At 30.3% G+C, this 26,599-nt stretch overlaps 5 protein-coding genes across 7 annotated transcripts; 4 read left to right on the plus strand and 1 right to left on the minus strand.

The window, feature by feature from the left end:
* Positions 1–1,133: 1,133 nt before the first annotated feature.
* Positions 1,134–6,401, minus strand: LOC145194456 (fatty acid 2-hydroxylase-like). Of its 2 annotated transcripts, XM_090069563.1 has the most exons (5): positions 5,926–6,392; positions 5,339–5,380; positions 2,196–2,618; positions 1,781–2,033; positions 1,134–1,705 (listed from the first exon to the last, which is right to left on the minus strand). In XM_090069563.1, the coding sequence occupies exons 1-5, from the start codon at positions 6,211–6,213 to the stop codon at positions 1,629–1,631; spliced, it is 1,083 nt and encodes a 360-aa protein (XP_089925689.1). In that variant the 5' UTR covers positions 6,214–6,392; the 3' UTR covers positions 1,134–1,628. The 2 variants fall into 2 exon arrangements, with proteins under 2 accessions (XP_089925689.1, XP_089925690.1); XM_090069564.1 differs by lacking the exon at positions 2,196–2,618 and having other exon boundaries at positions 5,926–6,401.
* Positions 6,402–13,027: 6,626 nt separating this feature from the next.
* LOC149881059 (uncharacterized) lies at positions 13,028–20,593 on the plus strand. 2 transcript variants are annotated; one of them, XM_090069560.1, is made up of 4 exons: positions 13,028–13,602; positions 13,686–13,766; positions 17,925–19,021; positions 19,170–20,593. In XM_090069560.1, exons 3-4 carry the CDS (start codon positions 18,371–18,373, stop codon positions 19,314–19,316), a joined length of 798 nt encoding a protein of 265 aa, XP_089925686.1. In that variant the 5' UTR covers positions 13,028–13,602; positions 13,686–13,766; positions 17,925–18,370; the 3' UTR covers positions 19,317–20,593. The 2 variants fall into 2 exon arrangements, with proteins under 2 accessions (XP_089925686.1, XP_089925685.1); XM_090069559.1 differs by lacking the exons at positions 13,028–13,602; positions 13,686–13,766 and having other exon boundaries at positions 17,708–19,021.
* LOC149881060 (uncharacterized) lies at positions 16,383–17,648 on the plus strand. Its single transcript, XM_090067924.1, has one exon. It carries the CDS (start codon positions 16,383–16,385, stop codon positions 17,646–17,648), a length of 1,266 nt encoding a protein of 421 aa, XP_089924050.1.
* Positions 19,392–20,380, plus strand: LOC149881061 (uncharacterized). Its single transcript, XM_090067926.1, has 2 exons — positions 19,392–19,397; positions 19,445–20,380. The coding sequence occupies exons 1-2, from the start codon at positions 19,392–19,394 to the stop codon at positions 20,378–20,380; spliced, it is 942 nt and encodes a 313-aa protein (XP_089924052.1).
* Positions 20,594–22,510: 1,917 nt separating the features above from the next.
* LOC145194044 (alpha-1,3-mannosyl-glycoprotein 4-beta-N-acetylglucosaminyltransferase A-like) lies at positions 22,511–24,159 on the plus strand. The gene is made up of 3 exons (XM_090069570.1): positions 22,511–22,667; positions 22,969–23,082; positions 23,214–24,159. Exons 1-3 carry the CDS (start codon positions 22,589–22,591, stop codon positions 23,936–23,938), a joined length of 918 nt encoding a protein of 305 aa, XP_089925696.1. The 5' UTR covers positions 22,511–22,588; the 3' UTR covers positions 23,939–24,159.
* Positions 24,160–26,599: the final 2,440 nt, after the last annotated feature.

The raw sequence follows: 26,599 nt of genomic DNA on the forward strand, positions 1-26,599 counted from the left end.
CTTATGATTTTACGAAATGCACATCTTGAGAATTTGATTTTTTATTAACTCTATTTAAGATTTCCTTCAGAATAAAAAAATCTCAATAAAGAAATAAAAATAAAACTTTACCGCATAAAATTTAGAATAAATAAAAAAGCTTCGCCACAATTTTTTTTTTATCAAGATATCAAAACCTCTTAAAACTCTTAATATTTTGAACTTTTACACTTCGAATTTCTTTGAGTTCGAAATGACAACGAGGTTAGTCTTCCGAGAAACTCAATTCAATCGCTTTTAAAAATTTTTTTTTTAACATTAATTTAAAACTTGAAAAGGAAAAAATTTGTTTGAAATCGATTTAGAACCACTGCATTCTTAATATAGGTTTCACTACCAGTCTACCGGTCAAGACGGGCTAAAAATAAATAAACGCGCACTTACTGACTCAAGTGTTATTTTTTTAATTGTGAAATTTTTGCTTAATTGAACTAGAATCTTTCTATATGAACATCAAAATGTAAATATAACAATTGTTACATCTAGCAATATTTATTGATGGCGGTGTGGTGATATATACAAAGCCATCTGATTACAAAACCTCCAACTAATTGCTGTTTTACTGCTTACTAAGGTTCAAAAGTTAGACACCTGCTCTTTAAAACAGCTTGTTATTTGACTCGCCGCGTTGAACTTAGTTATACAATCATTTCAGAGAGAACTGCAGGTTTAGTGGTTGCTGACGGGGATATCAATTTATGATGCATAAATTGGTTTGAAAAATAAACTGATAATCGAGGAGAGATAATAAAAATGGTTTATGTCGTATTATGTCGGCTTATTTGATTTTCTGTTCAATAATTATGAGAAAAAGTAGAAATAAGGATAACGCGCTAAATGCTTTTTGCTTTAATGCTTCCCTACACTTTGAGGATTATTGGAATACGCGAATACAAGAATTTTTTTGTAAATTTGATTATCTCCGTACTATTAGCAAGCCTTTCTAGAAACGATATTCAAGGTTTTCCAATATTAGTGAGGTACAAGCAAGTATGAATATGTTTATGCTTGTCACTACTTTAACTTAAAGTTCCGTTGAATTGCATTTCAAAACTTAATTCATAATTTACGCGATCTCCACTGAATACAATTCGTTTAATAAAAACAACTCTTTACTGAAATATCAATGAATATTAATTAACAATTTATTCAATGTTTGATTGGCGCCGTTGAAATAATAAAAAAAAAAAAAAAAAAAAAAAAAGGTAAGCGTCATGTTTGTTTCGTTTCGATATAAATAATGCTTCGTTAAGTACTAAAAATGCTCGGAGTACTTTTTTAAAATCACCCCTCAGTTAAGAGAAAAATGTCAATTTTAAACTCAAAATATTCCCGCGTAATATCCAAATGAAAAGTCTTTACAAATATAGACAATAGTTAGAAAATAGAAGTAAGACTTGTTTTTAAAAAGAAAGTTTAAATGAAAATCGTAAAAAAAAAAAAAAAGGTTCCGTTCGCAAAATAATATTTATCAGCATTTGAAACAAGATCAAATGCTCTTAAATAATAGAAAACTGTTCTAAAAAAAAAAAATATGTAGCTTGCCAAAAGCCATTTAGAAGCATCGTTGATGACCATTATTAAATATACTAGCTAGATTTTGTTAAAAATTTCTTATTTACAGTAGAGAAAGGGTAATCCCACAACTTCGTAGAGATACCAAAACCTAGACGAGAAAAAAATATTTTTAAAATTTTGCTACAAAATTAAAAGTTCCCGAGAAAAAAAAGAGAAAGAGAACCTGTGTTATGATCGTCAAAATGATGAAGAACATGGTAGTACTTCAGAGAATGGAGCCAACTGCCTCTAACAGGTGATCCGTGGTGCAGATAATAGTGTGTTAAATCATAGATAACGTAGCCTAACATACCTCCCGCAAAAATCGCTCGTCCGAATCCACATGGCAGAATTGATACAAGAATTAGGTTTAATAAGTAAGCAAAAACTGAAGCACAAGCAGGGGGAAAAACCAAACGCATTTCGTCAAACGGTACCTTTTAAATAAAGAACAAAATGGTCAATTTCATTATTTAGAAAGAGAGTCACGTTTTCTCTAGCGATTTTCTAACGCTCTAAAGATATTCAACCTTCAGGAACACGTGATTGGTAATTTAATCTGAAATTGAAAATCAGTAAACGTCAGAATTTGTATTAACCTTGTGGTGCTGTCCGTGAAAGAAAAAGTGCATTGTGATCCAGAAAAACGAAGGTCCTTTAGGCTCCAAATGAAATAAATAACGATGTAGTATATATTCAATTAATGTCCATAGTGGTAAACCAACTGAAAAACTGAAGCAAAAACATGCCACAGCCAAAGGCTTGTATAGATTAGTATTGTCAAACTTTAATTTATCTGAGAGGTTTTCGTGCATTTCACTTATTGAAAGCATCGAGACAATTATAATAATAGGAATCCATACTAATGGTATAACATACCATGGGGTTTTAGAGAAAAATTCGACAAAATTAGAATCAAATAATTTTAACTTCTTGTTTACAGGAGAATGTACCCATTTCAAATAATTGTTCCCAAATTTATGCGCTTGAAAAACCATTCCCTTATTCCAATCCACAAGATCCTAAAAGAGATAATATGTGGTATATAAAAAAAAAAAATTAAGGCAAACGAAAAAGTAGAGATTTTAAGCCACATATATTCTAACTAAACACTTAAAAAGTTTTTAATGGTGCTAATCTTTGACAATAAATGTTGAGGAATTATCTTTTTCAGAGCAACCGTTTAGTTTCTACTGCAAGTTTTAACGCATATCAGTGTTTTGAAATATATGGCGCTGCATTTGCCAAGTGCTACATGAAACTAAGTTTAAGGACATTTTGTCATATTCAATTTGTTTGAATCATACTGAATTTTCTGATGATTACATTTAAGAGCTTTGACTCACAAATTTTTTTCCGAAAGGTTATGGTCGCAAAAGTGAATGCAAAGTTATGTGTGAATTTATTGACTGTAAACCAGCATAAATACGACTAAACGCGAGTTTGTGTTGAAGTAAAACTGCGCTTATTAAAAAAGCCTCAACATCACGTTCGCATCAATATCTCTTTGTGCTTGCGTCAGTTATCCGTTATGCCTACACTATATACGCATTTACGTCTGTTCACCGTAAATTAATTCGCTATTGGCGAGGCAATACGTATCGAGTTACCTGCACTAACTCTTCCATATAACTTAACGGGTGGCAAAAAAGTTAAGAGAAAACTTAAGATTAAATATCTCAAAAGCTAAGAAACGAAAAAACAAACGATTTTTTGCATTTTGTAAAGTATTTATTCATTTATAAGTTTCCACTTTTTAAATAATAAAAAACTAAAAATATATTTCATAATTTTGACCAACTAATCGGTTACTTTTGCTTCCCAGCCGTTCTCGTTAACTTTTTGTGCTAAGCAACCCAAATATTTTCGATTGACCCTGCTTTAGAACATGACGGAATGATCCTTAGCAATATTGTTCAAGTTTTCGTCCATTCATGTAACAGTTACATTTTAGTAATGGGTACTTGCTAAATCGGGCCAAAATATTTACTGAAATTCGCGATAGTGCTTATAAAGAAATGGGAGAAGTCTTTTCATCAAGCATTCCTCAATATATAGTTCAGATTTGATGGAACATGAGTTGGTTTTAAGAATAAGCGAAACCGATGGAGACCTGAAATGAAATATTTTTCGTTGTTGATCATTATATCTTCTTTTCTTTCCATAAAGATGGTTTACCAACTTTCGACTAAATATTTTGACTCTCAAAGCTTGATCATCTCTGTTTTTTGTTGTTGTGTTTCGTTTATGTAAGAAATTTGCATTTTCGACAATTGGTATAAGATATTTTCCAATATTTGGCCTCAAAAGTGATAGTCGATTTCTGATTTTCTCACTTTTGGGTTTTTTATAGTGTAACTTTTAACACTTTCTTAAAGATTTTCTTTCCTGGAAACTTTTAGCCTCATTTTTAAAAAATATTTTTTAATTTATATTTTAGACACATAATAGCTTGCAAATTATGTAAAACTAAACATCTTCATATTGATTTATATGAGAAAAATTAACTTAACTTTTGTCTCAACTTTTTTGCTACCCATTTTACAATTTTCCAGCTATTCTAAATCAAAATACCGAAATTCTTTTTTTCTTTCCTAAAATATTATCAGCTCGGTGAACATTAAAATGCAACTTCAAATCTTTGATGGAATTTTAATCGCTGCATTTAAAAAGGCTTATGAAAAAAATATTTTTAAAATAACTTGCTAAAACCATATAACAAAAGAAAAATTACTGAACAGAAAGCTTTTTACGTTTAATATAATTAGTTAATAGAAAAACACATTTGCATAGAAAAGAAAATTAGAAATATTAACAAATAAAGGACAACCCATAGCAGGGACACCACTTCATTTCACTGGATTTATTTTCAAAGTAATCCGATATGAGAAATTATGTTTCAATTTATCAAAAGCCCTCTATGCTGCAGATAATTTATGGCTGCAATCTTGAAAAAATTCTTATGTAAACCAATTTGTAACCTGTCATGGAGAAAGTTAGAAGTTTTATAAAATGGGTTGCTTAATTACCATGGTAATTTAATTTTATACCTTTTTACTTTTTAGATTTAATATCATCACTACATTGAACTACTAAACTCAAACTTTTAAATGAGCAACCAAGTTATAAATCTTAAAAATCCAAATAATCACTATTAATCTATTACAATTTGAAAACACTAAGACAGAAATTATCTCGTTATGTCTTATACATTCGAGCATCAAAGTAAAGTTATCTAAATACACAAAAAAATAAATAAGAGTAAAGGGTAATGTTTATACTGCGTTTTTACTGTATTTAACCTAAATTTAAAATGTTTTATAAGACCTTATTGAACAATTAGAGATAAGTAAGTTATGATTCATAATGAATTGCCTAAAATTGCATAAAATTAGTAATAATTAGTGAAAGCTTTATTAAGCTCATCTAGCAGGCTTTTGTTTTAAACTAAAATATAACTCTAAAGTAGCCATGCTTTATTCCCAAAAAATATCAGCTTCAATATCAATAAATTTTTTAAACATGTAACTATAAATTATTAAAAATCATTTATACATGAACAACAGATGCTATCAAGTAATTGCCTATAGTGGAATACAATCAATATTAATGTAAAGCATATATGGTTCATAATTCTTAAAAACCAAAATTAAGAAACAAATTTTAAGCAAAAATAGTAATGAGCAAAAATATTAAAATTTAAAAAAAAATATTGATGTAAAAGTACTATCAAACAATTCACCTCATTCCATCCCTCCATTGAAAACCCATTCTTCTGTGAAAACTAAAAGCCAATACTCAATATTTATTACATATGGAGTACATACTTATAACTTTACTTTTACAAAGCAATATTTAAAAAAAAAACTTTTTAATAGCTGCATAACTTGTAACGTTAAGCATAGCTCTAAAATAAATGGTGAAATAAACAGGAGCTCTAAAAAAAACAATGAAATAAGTAAAACTCTAAAACAAGTGGTGATAACTCTAAAATATAAATACCTCTTTAAATGTGTCTAACATTATATGAAATTCAAAAAGTTAACAAGAGTCCATGTAAGAATTCATTTACACAGACAATTTTTTTTGTTTTTAAGTCAAAAAGATGTAAAAAAAATTGACTATAAAAAATAGCTTATCGTAGTTAATCTTAGTAGTTAAAAGGATTATAATCATCAAAGCATTTTACTATTTTCTGTCAGTTTTGTACCCACATAAAATATTGTATACATATATTATTATACAATACATGCATATAAAAAAATTTTGGTGTATAATAAATCTATAAAATAAAAAAATTAACTAATGTATTTATGTTTATATTAATACCTCGTCATCCTCTCCCTCAATATAACCAATTTTATATTGCTCTAGCAGATAATAAGCACTTAATGAGTGTTGATGCACAGCTCCATTATTTAAAAGATTAGTTACATCAGATCCCCCCTGCGCCAAAATCAAGTTAGGACCTCCAGGATGGTTTTCTAGAAATTTTGTTACATTGTAAACACTGCCTTTTACTGTCACCCAACAATCTTCCGGAGTTACGTGTTTCATTACGTCTTCCCTTTTATATTTTTTAAAGTTTTTATCCATTGTAGTTCTTCGATTATCCATTTTTGATAACTATCAATAAATTATTTCCAATATTTATTTTTCATACTAACCCATTTATATAAAGCCCATTTATATAGAAATTAAATCATTCTTAAGTTAAAGAAACTGATCACTCGTAAACTCAATTTCCTTTTTATTTCGTGTACCAGTTTAGATTTCCGCATATGACATCAACATGTGTGTGGGTACACCTTCTTTTTAAAAAAAATTAATTCAAAGTTGTCTAGTTTGAGTTAGTGTATGACCACAACTTTCATTATTAAGTTTAAAAAATTTCTATCGGCATTTGGAGACTTCAAAAGTTTTTACACTTCCGATAAGTGAAAAATATTGAGTTGATAAGAAAGAAATATTTTTTATGAATTTTTGTTTTAACTTCATGATTCCCTTCCCGCATTACTTCTCTTTTTAAATCACTTTCATAAGTAAATTTTTCATCTCGAATCATTTTAGGTTGATGTTATTGCAGATAATTCATTTTTCGACTCTAATGATTCTCTTCAAAAAAATACGTTTGAGATGAATGTTACGAATATAGTTTCATTGTGTGAACCTCCATTTATCGAGCTTCTTAAAAAATCCAAGATATTTCAAGTGATTTTCAGTTGTTAAGAAGGATATATTTGAGTTGCACGTTGATCATTTTAAAGCTAGAATTTTCCGGAAAAGAACTTTTAATCCGATTCTGAGCAGTTTTTTCGCCTTTACGGGAATAAAAAGCAAACTATGTGAAATATGACCAGCTGTAAACAAAAAGATGCGCAACTCACTTCTAAAATAAATTAAAAATAACACCGATCAAATGCTAAAAGGAAAAAAAAATTTAACATTTGACAGAAGTAATAAAAAAAAAAAAAAACAAAGCAATATTTGTGAAAAGCGAAAGTACTACTTAACCAATTGACCATGGGGTGTTATATGTTATGTATATTGAGGAAAAAAATCTGAGATTCATGTCAAAATATCATAAATGATTTACGTGTCAACTTATTCAAGATGTCATGAAAAGAATTAAAATAGTTTTTTTTGTCCAAAAAATGAAAGTTGAGTTAATGTATTAGAGCTACAAAAACAAAAGAGGTCTTGACAACGTTATGAGCTAAGATTTATTTGGTTAAAAAATTATAAAATTCAATTGTGACTGAATTTACAATCATTGTAAATTCAATCGCAGCTGAGTTTATTATTAATTAAATAAGTGGGGGTAGAGAAGGACTTTTTTAAACTGAGGAGGTAGAGGTAATAATCCCTTCGTAATCTCCAACCTTTTTAAGTTTTGCGAAATATTTTATGAATGAAAAAAGGTAGGCGATTCAGCTTTTCTATAAGCTATCTCTTAAATGTGTTATCTAGCGTAGATTTAGAAGCATGAGTGGAAGAAATAGGAAAAAAAAGGTACATCTAAAAAGCTATTGAGACTGATTACACACGACAGTTTTTAAATGGAACTTTATTGTTGGCCCTTCGCATTAACAAACACATTTTCGATTAAACTTTTAATATGTAAAATGAAAAAAAAAACTTAAATTAGCCCTGATTTTAATAACTTAATTAAAATTTTTTTTTTTTCAACAATGGCTTATTAAGATTTTTTTAAATAAATATTTACTATTACTAGCTTTCAAGAAAGAAAAGTATTAAATAAAAAAATTTGTTCAATCAAAAAATTGTAAGAACTTTGCGTATATTTTTGCTATAAAGTTTAAGGAAGATTTTTGAGAAAACGGAATGTTTTAAGAGAAAGAATTTAAATATTCAAAGAGCTCGTCAAATTTTAAAGAATTGCTTTTTTCGATATATTTTTACGTTTTTTTTTTACGTTTTTTTCCCTAAATTTTCTATTTTGTTGCAGGTGCCAAAATATTAAAGAAAAATTAAAAAAAAAAAATTGCAATTTATTGAATTGATAAAATAAAATATTCGTTATAAATTTACAAAACTATTTTTATTTGTATTATTCGGAAATATACAATATATAATATATATAATAAAATATTCTTACAAAGAACATCGAAATTAAGCTGTGGTTTTAAGTTTTGTTTATACAATTCATCTGAGAAACTTCACAAAGCTTTTCTTTTTTTAATGGTTCGTCTGATTTTCAAAGCTTTTGGGGATTTTTTGATGTTGTGCTCAGATAGACTACACTTCAGTCGTTGCGTTTATATGACAAAAGATGCTGTTCATACTGTTAAATTGTACACCTTGCTCTCCGTAAATATCCCAAACCCAAATTTCTTATTAAATGAACACAATTTTCAACAAATGCATTTTCGGCGTAATGGTCTCGTTAGGCCATGTTTTACCAAAGTAATTAATTCAAAAGTAACTCATTCAAAAATATTTAAGAAAGATGTTTTCATCACTGTAATTAACAGATGTAAATTCTGTAAGTTACAACGACAAAGGTATTTTTAAAAAATTCTGTAAGAATATATAAATTTTCTTTTTCTGAAGTTTTTCAACTTAGCATTTAGATCTATTTCAAAATAAGTATGTATGTGTAATATTTGGAAAACAAGCATGTGAAAATATGAAACTATTTTTAAAAAACGTAAAAATCTAAATTTTCAAATATATCACTTTAAAAAAAAACGCTTGTTATGAAAGAACAGAAAGTTTAACATTTTGAATTTTTTTTTCAGGTCATTTTTTCTCCTTTCCCAAGTAATGTGTCGAACAACTGTTGTTTAACAAAAAAACAACGATTGTAAGTTTTTTTAAACCAAGCAACATATGTTTCGATAGAGATAAGTTTTCCTGTTTTTTGAAATCAATAAAAATTAATACAAAAAAATTTTTTAACATAAATATGTTATTTTTTTTTTTTTTGTATACTTTTTTTTTTTCAAAGTACTTAAGTTTGTTTGTCTTTTTATTATTAAAAAGTTCGCGATTGATGAACTTCTAAAAAGTGCTAACTTTTTCACGCCTCTTCAATTGTTCTCTGACGTTATTTTGAAACTTCCACTTCATGAAATGACAGGAGGTATGTGAATATCAATCTCCATACAGAAATTTGAAACATTTCAAATGCCATAATCGATATAAGTTATGTAACTTAAATAGAATCTTTCTGAAAATTTTTCTTCCTGAAAAATAACTACCCAGCTAACACAAAACGTTCAAGTACGTTCGAAAAACGTTGGAAACGTTTTTAGAACGTTCTTAGAACGTCCCCGACCGTTTATAACGTTCTACGAACGTTTCTTGAACGTTTTGTGTTAGCTGGGTAAATAAGTTGCTTAACTAACCTCTGATCTACTAATTTAAAAATTAACATTTATAGTTATCTTTAAGTCTATGATTCAATACCTCAGAGGTTCATTAAACAACACTTTGTTTTTTTCTAAATTTCCTTTTTTTAATGATCCTATAAAAGTTTTTGTGAGTTTTTCAGTGTTAAATAGTCCACTTGCTTGTAATTACTGAGATAAACTTTGAAGATGGACTTACAAGAAAACACCGCGAGAAAAAAAACTTGGAAAGTGGAAAATGAAATATATTTTCTTTATGTTAATTTTAAAGTAAACTTTTCAATTAATCTTTTTTTCTCACTGGCTGAGTATTAGTTAAAGCATGTCTTTTCTTTTCACAGAATTTTAATGCTCAGGATCTCTACAAGGAAATTTACAAGCACTGAATAGTGTTTTTGTCAGTACAAGAGAATTTATTTACATCGAGAGAACTGCTTTAAAGTGTTTCTTAATATATTCTTTGACAACGTTGAACACGTCCGCAACGCATCAGATTTTATTCGTCATGGACAACCATGAAAGTCAACTTTCTTATGAGGCTTTGGTGTTTGCTAAAGAATATATTATTCATATTGTTATATTGCCTCCACACACTTTTAATGAGGCAGCATCGTGAGAATTACTGCTACTTATGCAGATATGAAAGGTGTGATGAAAGATGATTGTGTTCTGTGTAAATATGGTGCAAAAAAACCTGCTTTTTATGTTGTCATTTGTAAGGAAGGGATTTGATATGAATGGAGATGAATAGAGTTTTGATGTTGAAGACATTGCATGTCTATTTATGAAAGACATTAAATGTAAGTTGACAAAGCTAAATAAGACTGAGACAGTCAGGAACAAGGATGGTTTTTTCTTTAAAGAGAACTTAAGTGCATTAAATATTTTAGTTGTATAATTTTTAATATAAATAACAAAAGTTTATTGCTTTTGTGTGTGTGTCTGCTTATTGCTTTATAACTGATATATTTAACATGCACAAATAGTAAATGATATATTTACCATGCACAAATAGTAAATGATATATTTAACATGCACAAATAGTAAGAAAAAAAATAAAGATTAAAATTTTGATAAAGCTTGTAAAATGTGTTTTGAACCAGTTGAACAATTCTCTCCATGGTCTATTTCTCCCAGCGTAATACCACAATTTCTCTCCATGGTCCATTTCTCCCAGCGTAATACCACAATTTCAGTTACGTTTGATAATATTTTTTACATTTAATTGTTTTAGTTAAATGAATGTAACTTATATTATTAAATGTAGATAAGGCCTAGCAATAATAGAGAAGAATTTCATACCTGTAACTTTCTATTCGCTGAAATGAGGTTTTTTTTTTCACAAAGGTCGACTTAGTGAATCGCTTCTCCCCCCGCTCTCCCGATTTCAATTATGAATTACTCCTTCACTATTGTGCTTTTTACTTCATTTAATGGGTGTTATGTTCTCCAAAAAATAATAATTCTTTGTTAACTATTATTTTTTGGAGAACTTGGAGATTACATTTATTAATAGATATTTCTTAAAAACTTTTTACCAAAGACAGCAGAAAGTTTTTAAGAAATATCTTATAATAAATGTAATCTCCAAGCGCCCGATACTAAATTTAAAAAAAGTCTGAAATACCAAATTATTTTCAAAATAGAGTTTAAACATTTAAAAATAAGTGAAAAAAAAGGTTGATATGATTTTAAAAAGCTTCTTTTTTGTTGTTGTTGCTCAAATGAAACCGTAAATAAAGAGTTTTAAAGTTAAAATGTAAGTTAGAAATAAATAAATATAGAAAATAAACATTTTCAATATCTATTTTCTGTCTGTTTTAGTACATATGAATTACATCGAATGCAATTTAAGCTTCTTTAACTTTTTTCTTTAAGGAGAAATTAAAACATAATTTAAACATAATTCGTATACCTTTCAGATTAAAATTACTCTGTGCTCTTGTGCTAGAGAGTTATTATCGCTAGAGAGATATTATCGCTAGAAAGTTATTATCACTAGAAAGTTATTATCGCTAGAGAGCTATCATCGCTAGAATGTTTTTATCACAACTGTACGGGAAGCAGCAATTGTTTCTATATGCAGTAATTAATGATTTTTGATAGTAACATCCTATTATGTAACTCATAACCAAAACGCAAGATATATTTAGAAATATATATTTGATATAATATATTAACATATAACTAAATATATTTGATAAAAATAATTTTTTGAACTCCAATCTCATAACTCGACTCTATACGAAAGACATCCCTACTCTATACGAAAGACATCCCTACTCTATACGAAAGACATCCCTACTCTATACAAAAGACATCCATACTCTATACGAAAGACATCATATACAATACTGCTCAAAAATTTAGCACACAGATTTACGTTGCGTTTTTTTCTTTAAAAATGAAATAAAAGTAAAAAATAAGAAATTTAAGGTTTTTTAAAAAACCAAAACATATTTATTTGGCTTTTTTAATTACATTAAGAGAAAAAAAAGCTAAAAAAAACAAGTGTCTATGATTAAAAATCTTTATTCAAAGTTAGTATACAAAAAAAAAGTTCGAAAAAAGCTGCTCATAAGTTTAGCACAGCTGGATTTAAGTTTGCTTCAATAGCAAGATCAATTAGGGATATGTCCACCTTTGTTCTTCATGCATAGTTCACATATTCTTTTAATGGAGTTAAAAAGTTTTTGGAAATAATCAGTTGATAAGCTGTAGAACGACTCTTTCAAACTTTCCTTAAGATGTTCAGCTGATGTTACGGGAGCTTTAGTGAGTTTGCGGTCCAGTACAGTTCCTACATTTTCGATTGGATTAAGGTCAGGTGATCTAGCTGGCCACTGAAGTACCTTAATGTTGTCTTCTTTAAACCAAAGAGTCGCCGTTTTCGCCTTGTGACAAGGAGCGTTGTCTTGTTGAAACTGACACTCTGACTCATTGCTAAAAAAGATGTCTCTAGTCGGGATTAAATGATTTTCAAGCGTTTCGATATATTTATGTTGATCCATACGACCATCGTATAAGTAGCAGAGACCTGGGCCGTCATAAGTGATGCAACCCCATATGCCTACTGAACCTCCACCACCTTGTAGTCGCTGCACAATGAAGCGACTATGAAACATCTCATTATAGTGCCTTCGGATAATCACTCTGTTCTTTCGGTTAACAACTGTAAAGTTGGATTTGTCACTATATATTCTTCTCCTTAGTTCATAATTAGTAATTTTCAAAATAGCTCTACAAAATTTGATGTTTTAACCGATCAATTGGTTTAAGCAGTGGTTTTCTGGCAGCAACTTAGCAACAAAGTTTTCGATCAATCAATCTTCTATTTACAGTTTGTCTTGAGATATGATTTTTTAGAGCCAAACTCACTTCTTGCGCAATCTCTTTGGCTGAGTATTTAGGGTTTTTTCTTGCGATTCTATGGATACTATTATCATCGGTGATACTTTTTATTCTTGGTCGTCCAGATCGGTTTTTGTGTGCAGTAGTATCGGTTTTTTCAAATTTCTGAATTGTTCTAAGTACACATGAACGAGATACAGAGTTAAGAGTTCGAGCTATTTTAGAACTGTTGAAACCACCAAGATGTAGTCCTACAATACTCTGTTTTATTTCAGAGCTAATTGATTTTTTTCCCATTTCATTGGTCAAATTATGGACAAAATTTAAGCGAAAAATACCAAGTTTATTTCAAATGAAGTAATACATACTATGGATATCTTAGAAACTTTTGTTCAGTTATTATGTAAAAAAGGATAGTTAAATTTACTTTTTAGTAAAAATTTGACGTCAAAAAGTGAAAAACGGCAGTTAAAAGACAATAGGAGTGCAAGTGTGCTAAACTTATGAGCGGCTTTTTTACACCGCTTTAAGTAGCGGTCTCTGTTTAAGTTAAAATTAGATGGTTAAAATAAAGTAATTATTTTTCTACTTTTTTTTTGTTCTATATAAGGTTTGTTTTAATTAACTGTAAATAAAAAAAATAGAAAAGGCATAAGAAGTCTACCACCTAAAAATTCAATTAAAAGAAGAAGAATGAAACTTAAATCAAATGTGTGCTAAATTTTTGAGCACAATGCTGCTCAAAAATGCTCGACTGTATATGAAAGATATTCCTTAAGAGGTATAGTTATAATGAAATATCAAATAGTTTTTCAGAATTTAATATTAGATTACTATTATTATGCCAAGTTGCATTGTTTGTAGATGTAAAAATCAAATTGAATCAAAGCAAAAATCAAGTAGAAGCAAAGTTTTCACTTCACAGGAGTACGATCTTTTATTTCAGTATGTTATTTTTAAATAGTTAAACAAATGAAAAAACACATATTATAATAATGTAAAGGAATTCTGAAAAAAATCTCAAGATTTTGCGTATTTACAGAGATCAGCTAATAGTTTATGCAGTATTTGTGCATTAGCAATCTCTATCTACAAAAATCAACGGTGTAAAATTAGTTGGTTGTCCACACAAATGTAATAACTACTTATCCAGTTATTTTGAGATTAATGGTATTACCGAAAAGTTTTTTTGGGCCACATACTTTTTAAATAAATTACAGGTCATTTGGATTTTTTGGGAACAGTAAGTAGGCAGTCTTTTAAGGTCCTTTCTTTGAAACGTAATACTCTTCCAAGCGAGAAATGCATTCTGGAAACTGAATTGAAACTGCCTTTAAAGTTATTCTTCACAAAAACTGAAATCATTTTTATTTACTCAAATGCTTGCTTCTGATTTTCAAGTTAAATTATAATCTTTTTCACTCTTTATAGATTGAATAAAAGGTCCGTTAACCGCGGAATTGAAATTCATTTCGTGCTAATAGTCTTAAAGTCGCTTCTTAAATTTGCTTTTAAAAAAATGTTGAGAACTTTGACTTTAGTGATGCTGTTCCAACAATCGTTGTCGGTTTTTCTCATGTTTTCTTTTTGCTTCATGTTTTTGAGGTGATACCAAATTTCAGTTGTGGAGCTTGAGATTGGTGTGTTTGTATGTGTGTGTGTGTGTGTGTGTGTGTGTGTGTGTGTGTGTGTGTGTGTGTGTGTGTGTGTGTGTGTGTGTGTGTGTGTGTGTGTGAGTGTGTGCGTGTGTGTGCGTGTGTGCGTGCAGTGTTTTCAAGCATCTAAAGCTTTTGTTAAATTAAATAGCAGCTTTAGATTTTCGCAATTATAAAACATAGGAAAATAAAAATATCTCATAAAATATTTTGACAAAACATGCAAAGAAATAACAGATCGCAGAGAAAGTGATAATTAAAATTTAATTAAATTTACCTGTGAAATCTGGTACGGTGGAGTTTTCCCGCCACGGCACTCCTCCGTGCCTCATGGCAAATCCCTCTTGTTGTATTATATAGTTTTGAGTAAAAATAAAGAGTATTAGCTGGAAAGACGTGTCTATATAAAAATTGAAAGTCCTTTCCCTGTCTTAAAATAGTTTATATTTTAAATTGGCGCCCGATGACTAGAAAGTTGTTGCTTTATTGAGTTAGTTTAGTTCTTGTTTACATCGAGTTTGTTTAAACATCAACAAAGTTTGTTTGACATAAGTTATATTTTCAGAGATTGTTTTGACATTCATACTCATTTATTATGGCAGCCTTAAATAGGAAAATATCGCGAAGAGCGGGTCTTCAAAACGACATAAACGAAATTAATGAGGAAATTGAAACGAACTTGTTAAATAATGGTGATAGTAATTTAGTCATTCTAAGAGGATTGAGGAACTCATTAAGTAGCAGTTTAATAGAACTTAGAGAAGTCGAGGAAGAAATTATTAATTTAAAGGAGCCAGACGACATTGCTAAATTCGTCATTCAGTCCAAAAGATTTGTACATCATTCTAATCAACTTCTTGCACAAATTGATTACAAAAAAAATTTTCAAAAAGTGTCACCCAATTCTCAATCTGTTAGTTCACAAAGCATCTCATTTAACTGTAAATTGCCTAAATTAGAAATACAAACCTTTGATGGAAACCCTCTAAAATGGTATTCATTTTGGGACCAATTTAATGCCACCATTAATCAAAATGATTCCTTAAGTGAAATAGATAAATTTTCATATTTAAAAAAATATTTGCTTCATGCTCCATCAAATGAAAACTATAAAGAAGCAATTGATATTTTAAAGCAACGATATGCAGACCCTCAAGTGCAAATTACTGCACACATGGAAACCTTGTTAAAAGTTCGTCCTGTGACATCAATGGATAATCTTGAACAATTGAGGAAGCTTTATAACGAGATTGAAATCTGTATCAGAAATCTAAATTCATTAAAAATGCACATCACTTCATATGGTTGTCTATTTATACCTATTCTTAATGAAAGAATACCTGAAGAGTTAAAAATCCTTATTTCAAGAAGGTTTGGTAATAATATTTGGTCATTAGAAAAAATGTTGGAATTTTTTAATGAAGAACTTTTAGTCAAAGAAAGATGTCAAAGTCTTCATGGACAGAAAGAACAGAAACGAAATAATGTGAATGGAAACATTCAATTTACTACACAAAACTTACATGCCCAAGGAGGTCAAGATTATAATAAGTGTTTGTATTGTCAAGGTAACCATTCCTCTACTAAATACCGTGTAGTCACCAATATTGAAGCTCGTGTAGCCACTCTAAGAAAGTTAGCAAGGTGTTTTGTTTGTCTACGAAGTGGTCATATAAGCAAAAATTGTAGTAGTAATTTTTTATGCAATAAATGTGGTAAACGCCATCACATCTCAATCTGTCAAAAGGACAGTGATCAAAGTAAATATAAAAACCCAAAAAATCAATAAGCAAAAGAAACTAATGCAACTCACACATGGTCAAACAACAGCAATACTGTACTTCTTAAGACTGCCACAACTCAAGTTTCAGATTGTCAAAATTCTCAATCAAAAAAAGTGTGTTTAATGTTTGACAGTGGAAGTCAGTTTTCTTACATAATTGAAGAGTTAAGAAATTCCTTAAAACTAAAAACTTTACGAAAAGAGAGGCTCATTATTAATACCTTTGGAAACTCAGTTGGTCAAGTAAAAGAGTTAGATGTAATTCAACTTTATGTGAAACACAAGATTAACAAAGGGTGGACATATTTAGAAGCATTATGTATCCCAGAGATTTGCACCCCTATTAAAAGGCAAAATATTGCAGAAGCCGTCAATAATTATAAACATTTGAAACATTTAGCACTAGCAGACAATAAATTTAATACCACAATGAGTATTGATATTTTAGTTGGAATTGACTTTTACTATTTCTTTATCACTGGTGAAGTAGTTCGTGGTTCTGATGGTCCGGTTGCCATTAAATCATCATTAGGCTGGATTTTGGCAGGCCAAAGCAAGTTATCAATTCCAATTGACTCAAATAAACATTTTAACAGTCATTCCATGAAGTGTAGTGTTTTTCCTTTACGTAGTAATGTTGGTAGTGAATTAAAAAACCAATTAGAAAAATTTTGGGAGCTTGAGTCCATTGGTGAGTTTAAGGACAGTGTTATGCATCAATTTGAAAAAGATATAAAATTTAATGGTAAAAGATGCGTCACAAAATTACCCTTCAGACCAGACCATGTAATGCTGCCTGATAATTTTAACATAGCAAAGAAATGTTTAGAAAACCTGTATAAAAGGTTAAAATCGAATGAAAAGTTGTTAAATGACTATAATAAGATATTCACACAATATGAGAAAGATGGTATAATAGAAAGGGTTACAGGTGATGAAATTATCAAACCACCTGGATTAGTATGTTATCTTCCACATCATCCTGTTGTTAAAGAAACAACAAAAGTGCGTGCTGTTTTTGATGCTTCATGTGCTGTAAATTTTCCTTCATTAAATGATATTTTATACCCTGGTCCAAACTTACTCTCAAAGATATTTGACATTCTTATTAGATTTCGTTTGAATGTTTTTGGTATTACGTCTGATATCAAGCAAGCCTTTTTGAATATAGAAATTGTTCCTGAACATAGAGATTTTGTTGGTTTACTTTGGTTCACTAATTTAAGTCATGATGGTCAATTAGTTATTTATCAATTTACTCGTGTTGTGTTTGGTCTTACTTCAAGTCCATTTATTTTAAATGGAACAATACAGCATCATCTCAATAAGTTTTTGTGTTCTAACCCCGAATTTGTTAAAAAGATCTTACCTGATATGTGGATGACTTAGTTTGTGGGTGTGACAGTGTAAGTGATGGTATACAGTTTTATCATACAGCAAAAGATATTATGCTAAAAGGAGGTTTAGAACTTAGGAAATGGACAACAGATAATTTAGAATTACAAAGCTACATTAATAACATTGAAGGAATTAACGTTGATAATGATAAATACAATAAATATGATAAAGTCAATATAAATACTCCATTGAATAATAAAATGATTTTGGGAAATGATTGGGACATTAAAAATGACCAGTTTGTGTTTAAGTTTCAATCACTTTTAGAAAAAGAGAAGTTGTTACCCAAGACGAAAAGAAACATTTTACGTTTAGCTGCATCAATCTACGATCCTCTTGGGCTCATATCACCAATTACTACTCGTGTTAAAACTATATTTCAAATACTTTGTAAGGATAAACTGGAATGGGATGAGGAGATTCCTGATAGCGTCAAGTTTCTATGGGAGTCCTTTGTATTACAGCTTTCAAAAATTCAGCATATATGCTTTCCACGATACGCTATAAGAGAAATTAAAGAAGATATATCAATAGAGTTACATGCCTTTTCAGACAGTTCAACCCAAGCATACGCTTCTGTTATTTATATTCGTGCTATATCAAGAGCATCAATAAAAACCTGCTTACTAACCTCAAAAACTAAAGTTGCACCACTTAAAACCTTGTCCATCCCGCGATTAGAACTGTTAGGTTGTCATTTGTCATCCAAACTCATGAAACAGGTCAGACATTCCATTGGCGATAAGGTTATTGTATCAAAAATTGTAGCATGGTCAGATTCTTTAGTTGCATTACATTGGATAAAAGGTAGATCATGTTGTTGGAAACCATGGGTAGAAAATAGAGTAGTAAAAATTAGGGAGATAATTGGTTGTGATAGTTGGCACTTTGTTCAGGGTGAAATTAATCCAGCTGACATTCCTACTCGTCCTGATGATTTGTCTCATTGTAAAAGCAGTAGATGGGTGGAAGGCCCAGAATTTCTTAGGGAGGAAAGTGTCATTTTTCCAATGTTTGAGTTTGATAAGAATCATTTAATAGGAGAGGCTGATAAAGAATGTAGTAAGCATGGTAAAATAGTTGATTCAGAGGTAGTTAGCAATTTGTCTTTGTGTACTTTGTTTTGTGGGGAAGTTGCCCTCAAAAACATAATTGATATAAACAGGTATAGCTCTCTACAACATTTAGTTAGAGTCACTGCATATGTTTTACGTTTTGCAAAAAAATTGTTAAAGAACATTAGAAATATTAATGACAATAGCTTAACATGTGATACACTGACAGTTGATGAGTACAATTATGGTTTACATCTATGGGTTAAAGAACATCAAAATGAGATTTGTAAGGAAGAAAAATTTAATAAAGTAAGAACTGCATTTAATTTGTTTGAGGACCAATATGGTTTATTGTGACTAAAAGGATGTTATTGTAACAGTGAAGTTTTAAATTTTGATTAAAAGCACCCTATCCTTTTGCTGAAAAGCAGTTATTTGTGTTATCTTGTAATTCAAGAGGCCCACAAAAAGGTATTCCATCAAGGCGTCGAAAGCACCCTTAATGAAGTACAAAAATTATTTTGGATCACCCAAGGTAGGAAGACTGTCAAATCAGTGTTACACAAATGCTACATCTGTAAATTCTTCCAAGTACGAACAATAAAAAAAAGGGGTGAACCTGATCTTCCAGAATTCCGAATACAATCAACCAGGAGCTTTAAATATACTGGACTTGATTATGCTGGTCCGTTGTTTATAAAGGAAGATAATGAAAGAGCTAATGTGTTAAAGGTGTATGTATTATTATTGACTTGTGCAACAACTAGAGCAATTCATTTAGAGTTAACAAATGATCTTCAGACACCTTCATTTTTAAGAGCTTTGAGAAGATTCATATCCAGAAGAGGAAGTCCTGAACTTTTAATAAGCGATAATGCAAAAACCTTCAAGGCAAAACCTGGCATCCGACAACAATTTATTCTTTCTGCTTCACCCTGGTGGGGTGGGTTTTATGAGCGATTAGTACGTTCTGTAAAACTTTGTCTCAAGAAAACTTTATGCAAAGAAATAGTTTCATATGATGAGTTGTCGTCAGTTTTATGTGAAGTTGAGTATTCGATTAATCAACGACCGTTAGTTTATGTTAGTGATGAGGACTTGTGTGAATCATTAACTCCATTCCATTTAATGTTTGGTGCTGACATCTCTCGTAGAGATTGTATAATATCAGATAATGTACCGATCTGTTCATATCCACAAGACTGCGCCAATCGAACAAAATATATTAGAAAACTGTTTGAAAGTATTTGGAATAGATTTTACAATAGTTACCTGAACGAACTGAGACAACATAATTTGTACAGGAAAGAATGCACTGCCTCAAACAACTGCCAATTATCCAAAGGTGACATTGTATTAATCAAAGGTGAAAACAAAATTCCCCGTGGACAATGGAGGGTTGGAAAAATTGAAAAGTTAATCACTGGTCGAGATGGAGTTGTACGAGGAGCAGAGTTAGCCGTTATTTCTAAGGAGAAAAGATGTACGAAAACTGTTAGGCCTTTACAGAAATTAATTCCTCTAGAAGTTAGTACAACACAAAATGTTGAAGAGTTAACACAAGAAAATGAATCTGAAAATACCAAACAATTTGGAGCTACTCGTCCGAAGCGTAGAGCAGCACTTGTCGGAGAAGAAACTAGAAGAATCTTTGAACAACTTTATTAAAACGAAATTTTTTCTTACATAATAGTTTGTTGGTTATATTTGTATTGTTGACTACAAGGGCTGTAGTCAACGGGGGGAGTATGTGAATCTGGTACGGTGGAGTTTTCCCGCCGCGGCGCTCCTCCGTGCCTCATGGCAAATCCCTCTTGTTGTATTATATGGTTTTGAGTAAAAATAAAGAGTATTAGCTGGAAAGACGTGTCTATATAAAAATTGAAAGTCTTTTCCCTGTCTTAAAATAGTTTATATTTTAAATTACCTACAAAGTAATGCCATTAAATTGCGAAATTTAACGACATTAGTATACAGGTAAATTGGTAAAGCAAAAAATATATCTTCCGGACATAAGAGTAAGGCGGGTAATGGCTCCCCATACTATAATGTGTTCATCCTCTACTTATTAATACCTCCCAAAATAATAGAATTAACAACAAACAACATCGCGCACAATAATATACTTGAAAAAAAATTTAATTACTTAAGTGGAAATCAAAGTTGGTCTGCTAACCAGGCTATGATTATTGGGAAAGTGCAGAAGGAATCATGTAAACTATGTAATTATCTAACGTACTGATTGCTTGCAGTGTGTCATGAGTTGAATGTTCATGAAAAGTTGAGAAGTTGTAGAAGTTCTATGGCAGTAAAGTAATACAAACGAAAAAATGTAATACCGTAATAATACAGAGCAGCACTATTTCTCCTGTATAAAAAGAAAAAATATATCCGTTAGAATGACTTTGAAACCGGCATTTCCACTACATTTTTGATGCAATAAAAAAAGGTGAGATTTGCATGGAAACAACACACGGAGAATATTAACTAACTTCCTCGTTTACAATCAAAAGCCAATGTTTGAATTTTAATGACCTCTTTCTGCATAATACTGCATGAGAAATATTTGCAAGCAACTGACTGTCATGTAGTGCAAATTACCCACTACCATTTTCAATTGTCCATAAAATAGTTTTTTAACTTGATATAAGTGGTATGACAAATAGACGTGGTAATGAAACTAAAAAGAAAGAACCTGCTGATAAAACACGTTCGAAACAAAAAATTACAGGAGTAAACAAGAAAGTTGGAGGAACTTGATCAATTTTACATTAAAAAACAAAACTTCGACAAAAGCACTTGCAACGAAAGCTAATTTTGGCTGCAATTTTGTACCTTGTTTTGTTCAACTCCTTAAATTGATCATCAGAAACGTAAAAGTAACTGGTTCATTTTATGATGCAGATATGCAGATTTGGTCGCAAAAAAAATAAGTGAGGAATTATTACTCCAAAAAAATATTAATCTGAGGTAGCCTAACGATTTTTGTTTTGCATTTGAAGACTAATTTCCACTTGAAGTTATTGAGTTCTCCTAAACAGTCCTTGTCTACGTCACTGTCTAAACAGTCCTTGTCTACGTCACTTTGAATTTTTTTTTTTTTTGCATGGTTTTGTGCATGAGTTTTATACTTTGAATTTTTTTAAAATCTCAGCTAAGATTATTTTTTTCAGATGGATGTACAGTTTGATAATAACTCACTGTTTTCCTCACTGATGATTTTGATGATATACAAGTTAACAAAAGTTATATACAACTAGCAAATAAACAAGATAATTTCATGAGAGGGTTTTCATAAGAGGGATTGGGTCTTGGAACATTTAGTGAGCATAGAAACTTCATAATAATATGCAAATCACATCTTATAAAGCATATAAAGGGGGCATGACTGCAGAAGTTATGATTATCTAAAAATGTTATCCATAAGCTCCGAAAATGAGACCAAAAAGTCAACTAGATTTATACTTATGCTAGATTACTCTTATTCTTATATTAGACTCTAGTTTTTGGATGGACAAAACAGTTCGTTGTTAAACTAAACGTTTATCTTTATCAGTATTTATAAACATTTATTAATATTTTTTCAGTTCGTCCGAAAAGTATCCATTCCCTTTTACTTCATCTAAAAACTAGCAACCAGTTAATTTTTCTTCTAGTTGATTGTTATAAAGGGAGGCTTGAATAATTCAAATTTAATAAACAATTGAACAAAAGAAACGAAAGCAATCGAATAGCTTTCAAAAATACCAAATTGTTACCAAGGCTACACTTAAGTAAGTTTATGAATGCTTTGTCGTAAAAGTTAAAATCTGTTTGAATAAAAGTTGTCTCTCTAAGTGAATTGAACCAATTATTTGAATATTTTAACTTGTAAAAATGTTTGGTCTGCGTACCATAACAACTACTGCTATTATCGTGACCTATTTTTTACATTTATACATCAATTCTTCTCAAGGTAATTTTTTTACATTTATACATCAATTTTTCTCAAGGTAATTTTTTACATTTATACATCAATTTTTCTCAAGGTACTTTTTTACATTTACACATCAATTTTTCTCAAAGTAATTTTTCAATACTGAGTTTTTACAAAAAAATTTCCAAATTTGTTAAGTGCGATCCTCTGGCTGAAACTTATTTGATTTTACTATTATACTATTTATTTAAGGAATTTATTTATCAAAAGTTCTGTGTACATATTTCAAACTATTATCAGATAATATTGATAAAAATTTATTTATTTACTTTTTCTTAAGATGAATGTTCAACAAACCTTTATTTCTGGGAGGAAGTGTTTACATATGATAGCAGCAACAGACCAATCAGCAGGAAACAAGCTTTTATTGCAGGAACAATAAAACCAAATCAACGTATGTTTAACTTATTACAGTTAGTAAATTATCAAAATGCTGGTTTAATATTTCATGATCATATTTAACTACACATTTAAAGAAAACATGAGAATATTTGTCTTAAAACAACTTTTTTTTTTTAAAATAAGCATACCTAATTATTGGCATCCCTACAGTTTACCGGACCTATAATAATTCAACTGCTTCATATATATTAAAGACTCTTGAATCTCTTATAACACCTCTTACTGCCAACGAGAGAGAAACTGTTCAAATTCTATTATTACTTGCGGAAGAAAATCCTATAAAAAGAAGATCCTTGTACGAACTTATCAAAGACAACTTTGACAGAGAATTAAGAGAAGGACTTATCAATATCATTGGGGTACCAAAGAGATTCTATTTACCTCTGCACAATATTCCAACTACTTACAGTAACTCCAAAGAGCGAGTTTATTGGCGTTCAAAACAATGTCTCGATTACGTGTTTATGTTTGACTACGTTTACAATCAATCCAAATACTACATGCATATAGAAGATGACGTCATTGCAAAACGCGAGTACTACGAAGTAATTAAGCATAGTATTTCTTTTAGCAATATCGAAAGAGAATCTACAGTGCCTTGGGATCAGAGCAAAGCTCTAATCAGGGAACTCTGGGTAGTGAAAAACTTTTATTTGAGTGGATTTATAGGATGTTTAATGCCATCTGCTTATTTAAAAACGATGGCGATATTTATTAAAACCTTATACTATGAAGTGCCAGTTGACCTTCTCTACCCTGAATTGATAGAACTAATGAAAATTAAAACTCATCAACAAGAGTCACTATTTACTCACATAGGTTTTCAAAGCTCGTCTTTAGGAACATAAACATTTGGTTTTCATTTTAAAATTTTTTTTAAAGTTTTCAAATAACTTGTATCGAACTACATAGTTTCAGCTGTTAATTAGAAGGTATTCTATTATACATTACAAATATTTGAACTAGATTTCTTTGTTAAAAAACTATATTCAGTAATTCATATGCAGTAACAAATGCAGTTGACAGAAAAACTTCAAAGAGATTATATATTACACTCATTTTAGCAACTGTTGTATTAACAGTGAAGAATAAGACAAAATAATTTGTCAATGTTATAAGTTGAATAGTTTTCTTAACTGAAGTACTTTCTGATTTCTACAAAGAGTTCAGAAAGAACTTCAGCAAAGAAAACTATTCAACTTGCAAAGAAATACATTTGCAAAGAGTTCATAAATTAAAATGTTTATTTTAATTTTTTAACTCATTGCAGGTGTATTTACAGGTATTTATAGTGTATTTACAGCTCTTTACAGGTGTATTTACGGAACTCACCTGCAAAGACTTTAGAAATAAAAATTTTTTACTTTCTTCCAGACTATATTTCCGTATATATTATCGACAGATGTTTACCGGATTGTGTACCAAAATATCTTTGCAGATCGGTTCAAATTATTTTACGGATTGATTTGATCTGGAAATAATATATCGGAAAATAATTCGTTAAAACTTTTTCGGATAATAATTTGGTCCGGTACTTTTGGATCGGATTGCAGTCGAAAAATTATTTTTTGGACTGGAATCCGAACTGATACTCTTTTTGCAGATTTATACGGATTCAGAATAAGGAATGTTTTTGAAATAAGATTTTTTATATATTTCTTATATTTAAATAAACAATGAAATCAAATGATTTACATGTTAAGAAATTAAAAAAAGTTGTCAAAATCATACAAAATTTATTATTTTCCAAGTTCATTTCCTGGCCACACAATGTCTTGAATTTTGCAGAGTTGTTTAGTGTTTTCTTTCATATATACCAGCATCTCAACTTTTGAGATTGAAAGATTGGTTCGAGTTGTATAATTTCCTGCTGTTAAGAAAACTCTTTCAGATATTGATGATGCAGCAGGTATACAGAGGTTTTTTCTGGCCAGTCTTGATATTATTTGAAAAATATACTGGGGTTTTGTTTCCAGAATTCCAGTACATTTGTATTTGCTAGAACTGGTTTTGCATTCAAATACCTCTCAATTTCAGCTAAATTGGCTTTCGTGGTGCATGTTTCACCTTTAGGATTAAAACACTTTGCACAAAACTGCACAAAACACTTTCTTCCTCAGCTGTTCAGTAAAATATAAGTTATCATCATTCTCATCATCCAATATTGAAGGGGAAGGAATGCTTTGAATATCCAAGATTTCTTTTTCTGACAGTTCTTCCATAGCTTTCTTTACTGAAATTTTGACTTCTTCAAATTTTGCCTTTCACCCACAAAGCACATGGCCTTGATGTTAGGGTCTAAAAAATGAGCAACTTAGAATTCAATACTCATCAGTTCTCCTTCGAATCTTTTGTCTAGATCTTCATTGAAGTAGTGAGCAAGCTCTGATGACACCTCGGCTTTAGGCTTGATCATTTCCTTTGCTAATCTTCAACTGACGTTGAATAGGTAATTAATAACAGAGCAGATGTAAACAATCGTTTCGCTGCTGCATTTCTTGAAGAATTCAAGGAAACCTTTCAGAACCCGGGTAACAGGTTGAATAGATCCCACTTCATCTTTTATTTGGTAAAAGACCTATCAACTTAGAACCTCCAGAAACAGTGGGGTTCGGATTTTTTAAGAATGCAATGCCGGAAGAAGATCCACCACAGAATTCATTTGATGGAGGTCAGAGTTTCATCTTTTGGGGTATCTCTGTACTAACTTCGTTCTGGAGCTATTCAAGGCTTTGGTAGCATCAACTAAAGTCATAGCTTTTTGAGAGGACTGGTCGATGTGAACTACTCATTTTGTTATTTTGTGGCTGAGAATTGACCATTTCGGACATCTTTTATAATTGACAGCACCACTGACAACTAGATTTAGATGGTGGTTGATACTCTAAACTGCCTTTGTACGCCATTTGATTTTCTTACATCTGCTTGGACATTAGTTGCTCCGTCGGCCGTTATCAATGTTTTGACTCCAAAATCAAGTTCAAGTTTGTTGATAGATTCATTAAGTTTCTTGGCAATATTGTTCTGGAAAGTAGGATATTTCCACCAAGAAGCGCTTTTATTGGAACTTCAAATCTACACTGCAAAAACTTGTTTTGTTAACTTAACCAAATATGTTTGGTTTAGGAGAAAAAAACGAGATTTTGTAGCCACTTTTTTTCTTTGTTAATTCTTAGGCATCGTAGTTTCAAGAGAACACAAAAATTTATTAATGTCACTATAATTATGATTAACTGTGCTTATTGTGAATATACTGCAAGCTAAATTTCACCAAATAATTTGGTTACTTTAACAAAAACATTTGGTGCATAAATATTCACCAAATGTTTTGTTAAAGTAACCAAATTTTTTGTGAATTTCACAAAACGTTTTTTGCAGAGTATATGATGAGTTGTAAGGCTCATGAAAGACAAATTAGAACAATAAGTCAAAGGTGACTTGCATCAAAGGGATGAGCATATTCCAGGAAGAAACAGTTTTCAATATATTCCTTTGGTCGAACCTCAGAA

This window comes from Hydra viridissima, unplaced genomic scaffold, assembly GCF_058129835.1.
Source record: "Hydra viridissima isolate aposymbiotic clone 2 unplaced genomic scaffold, HvirCarnegie_v1 scaffold_12, whole genome shotgun sequence".
In the NCBI taxonomy this organism is placed as follows: Eukaryota; Metazoa; Cnidaria; class Hydrozoa; order Anthoathecata; family Hydridae; genus Hydra; species Hydra viridissima.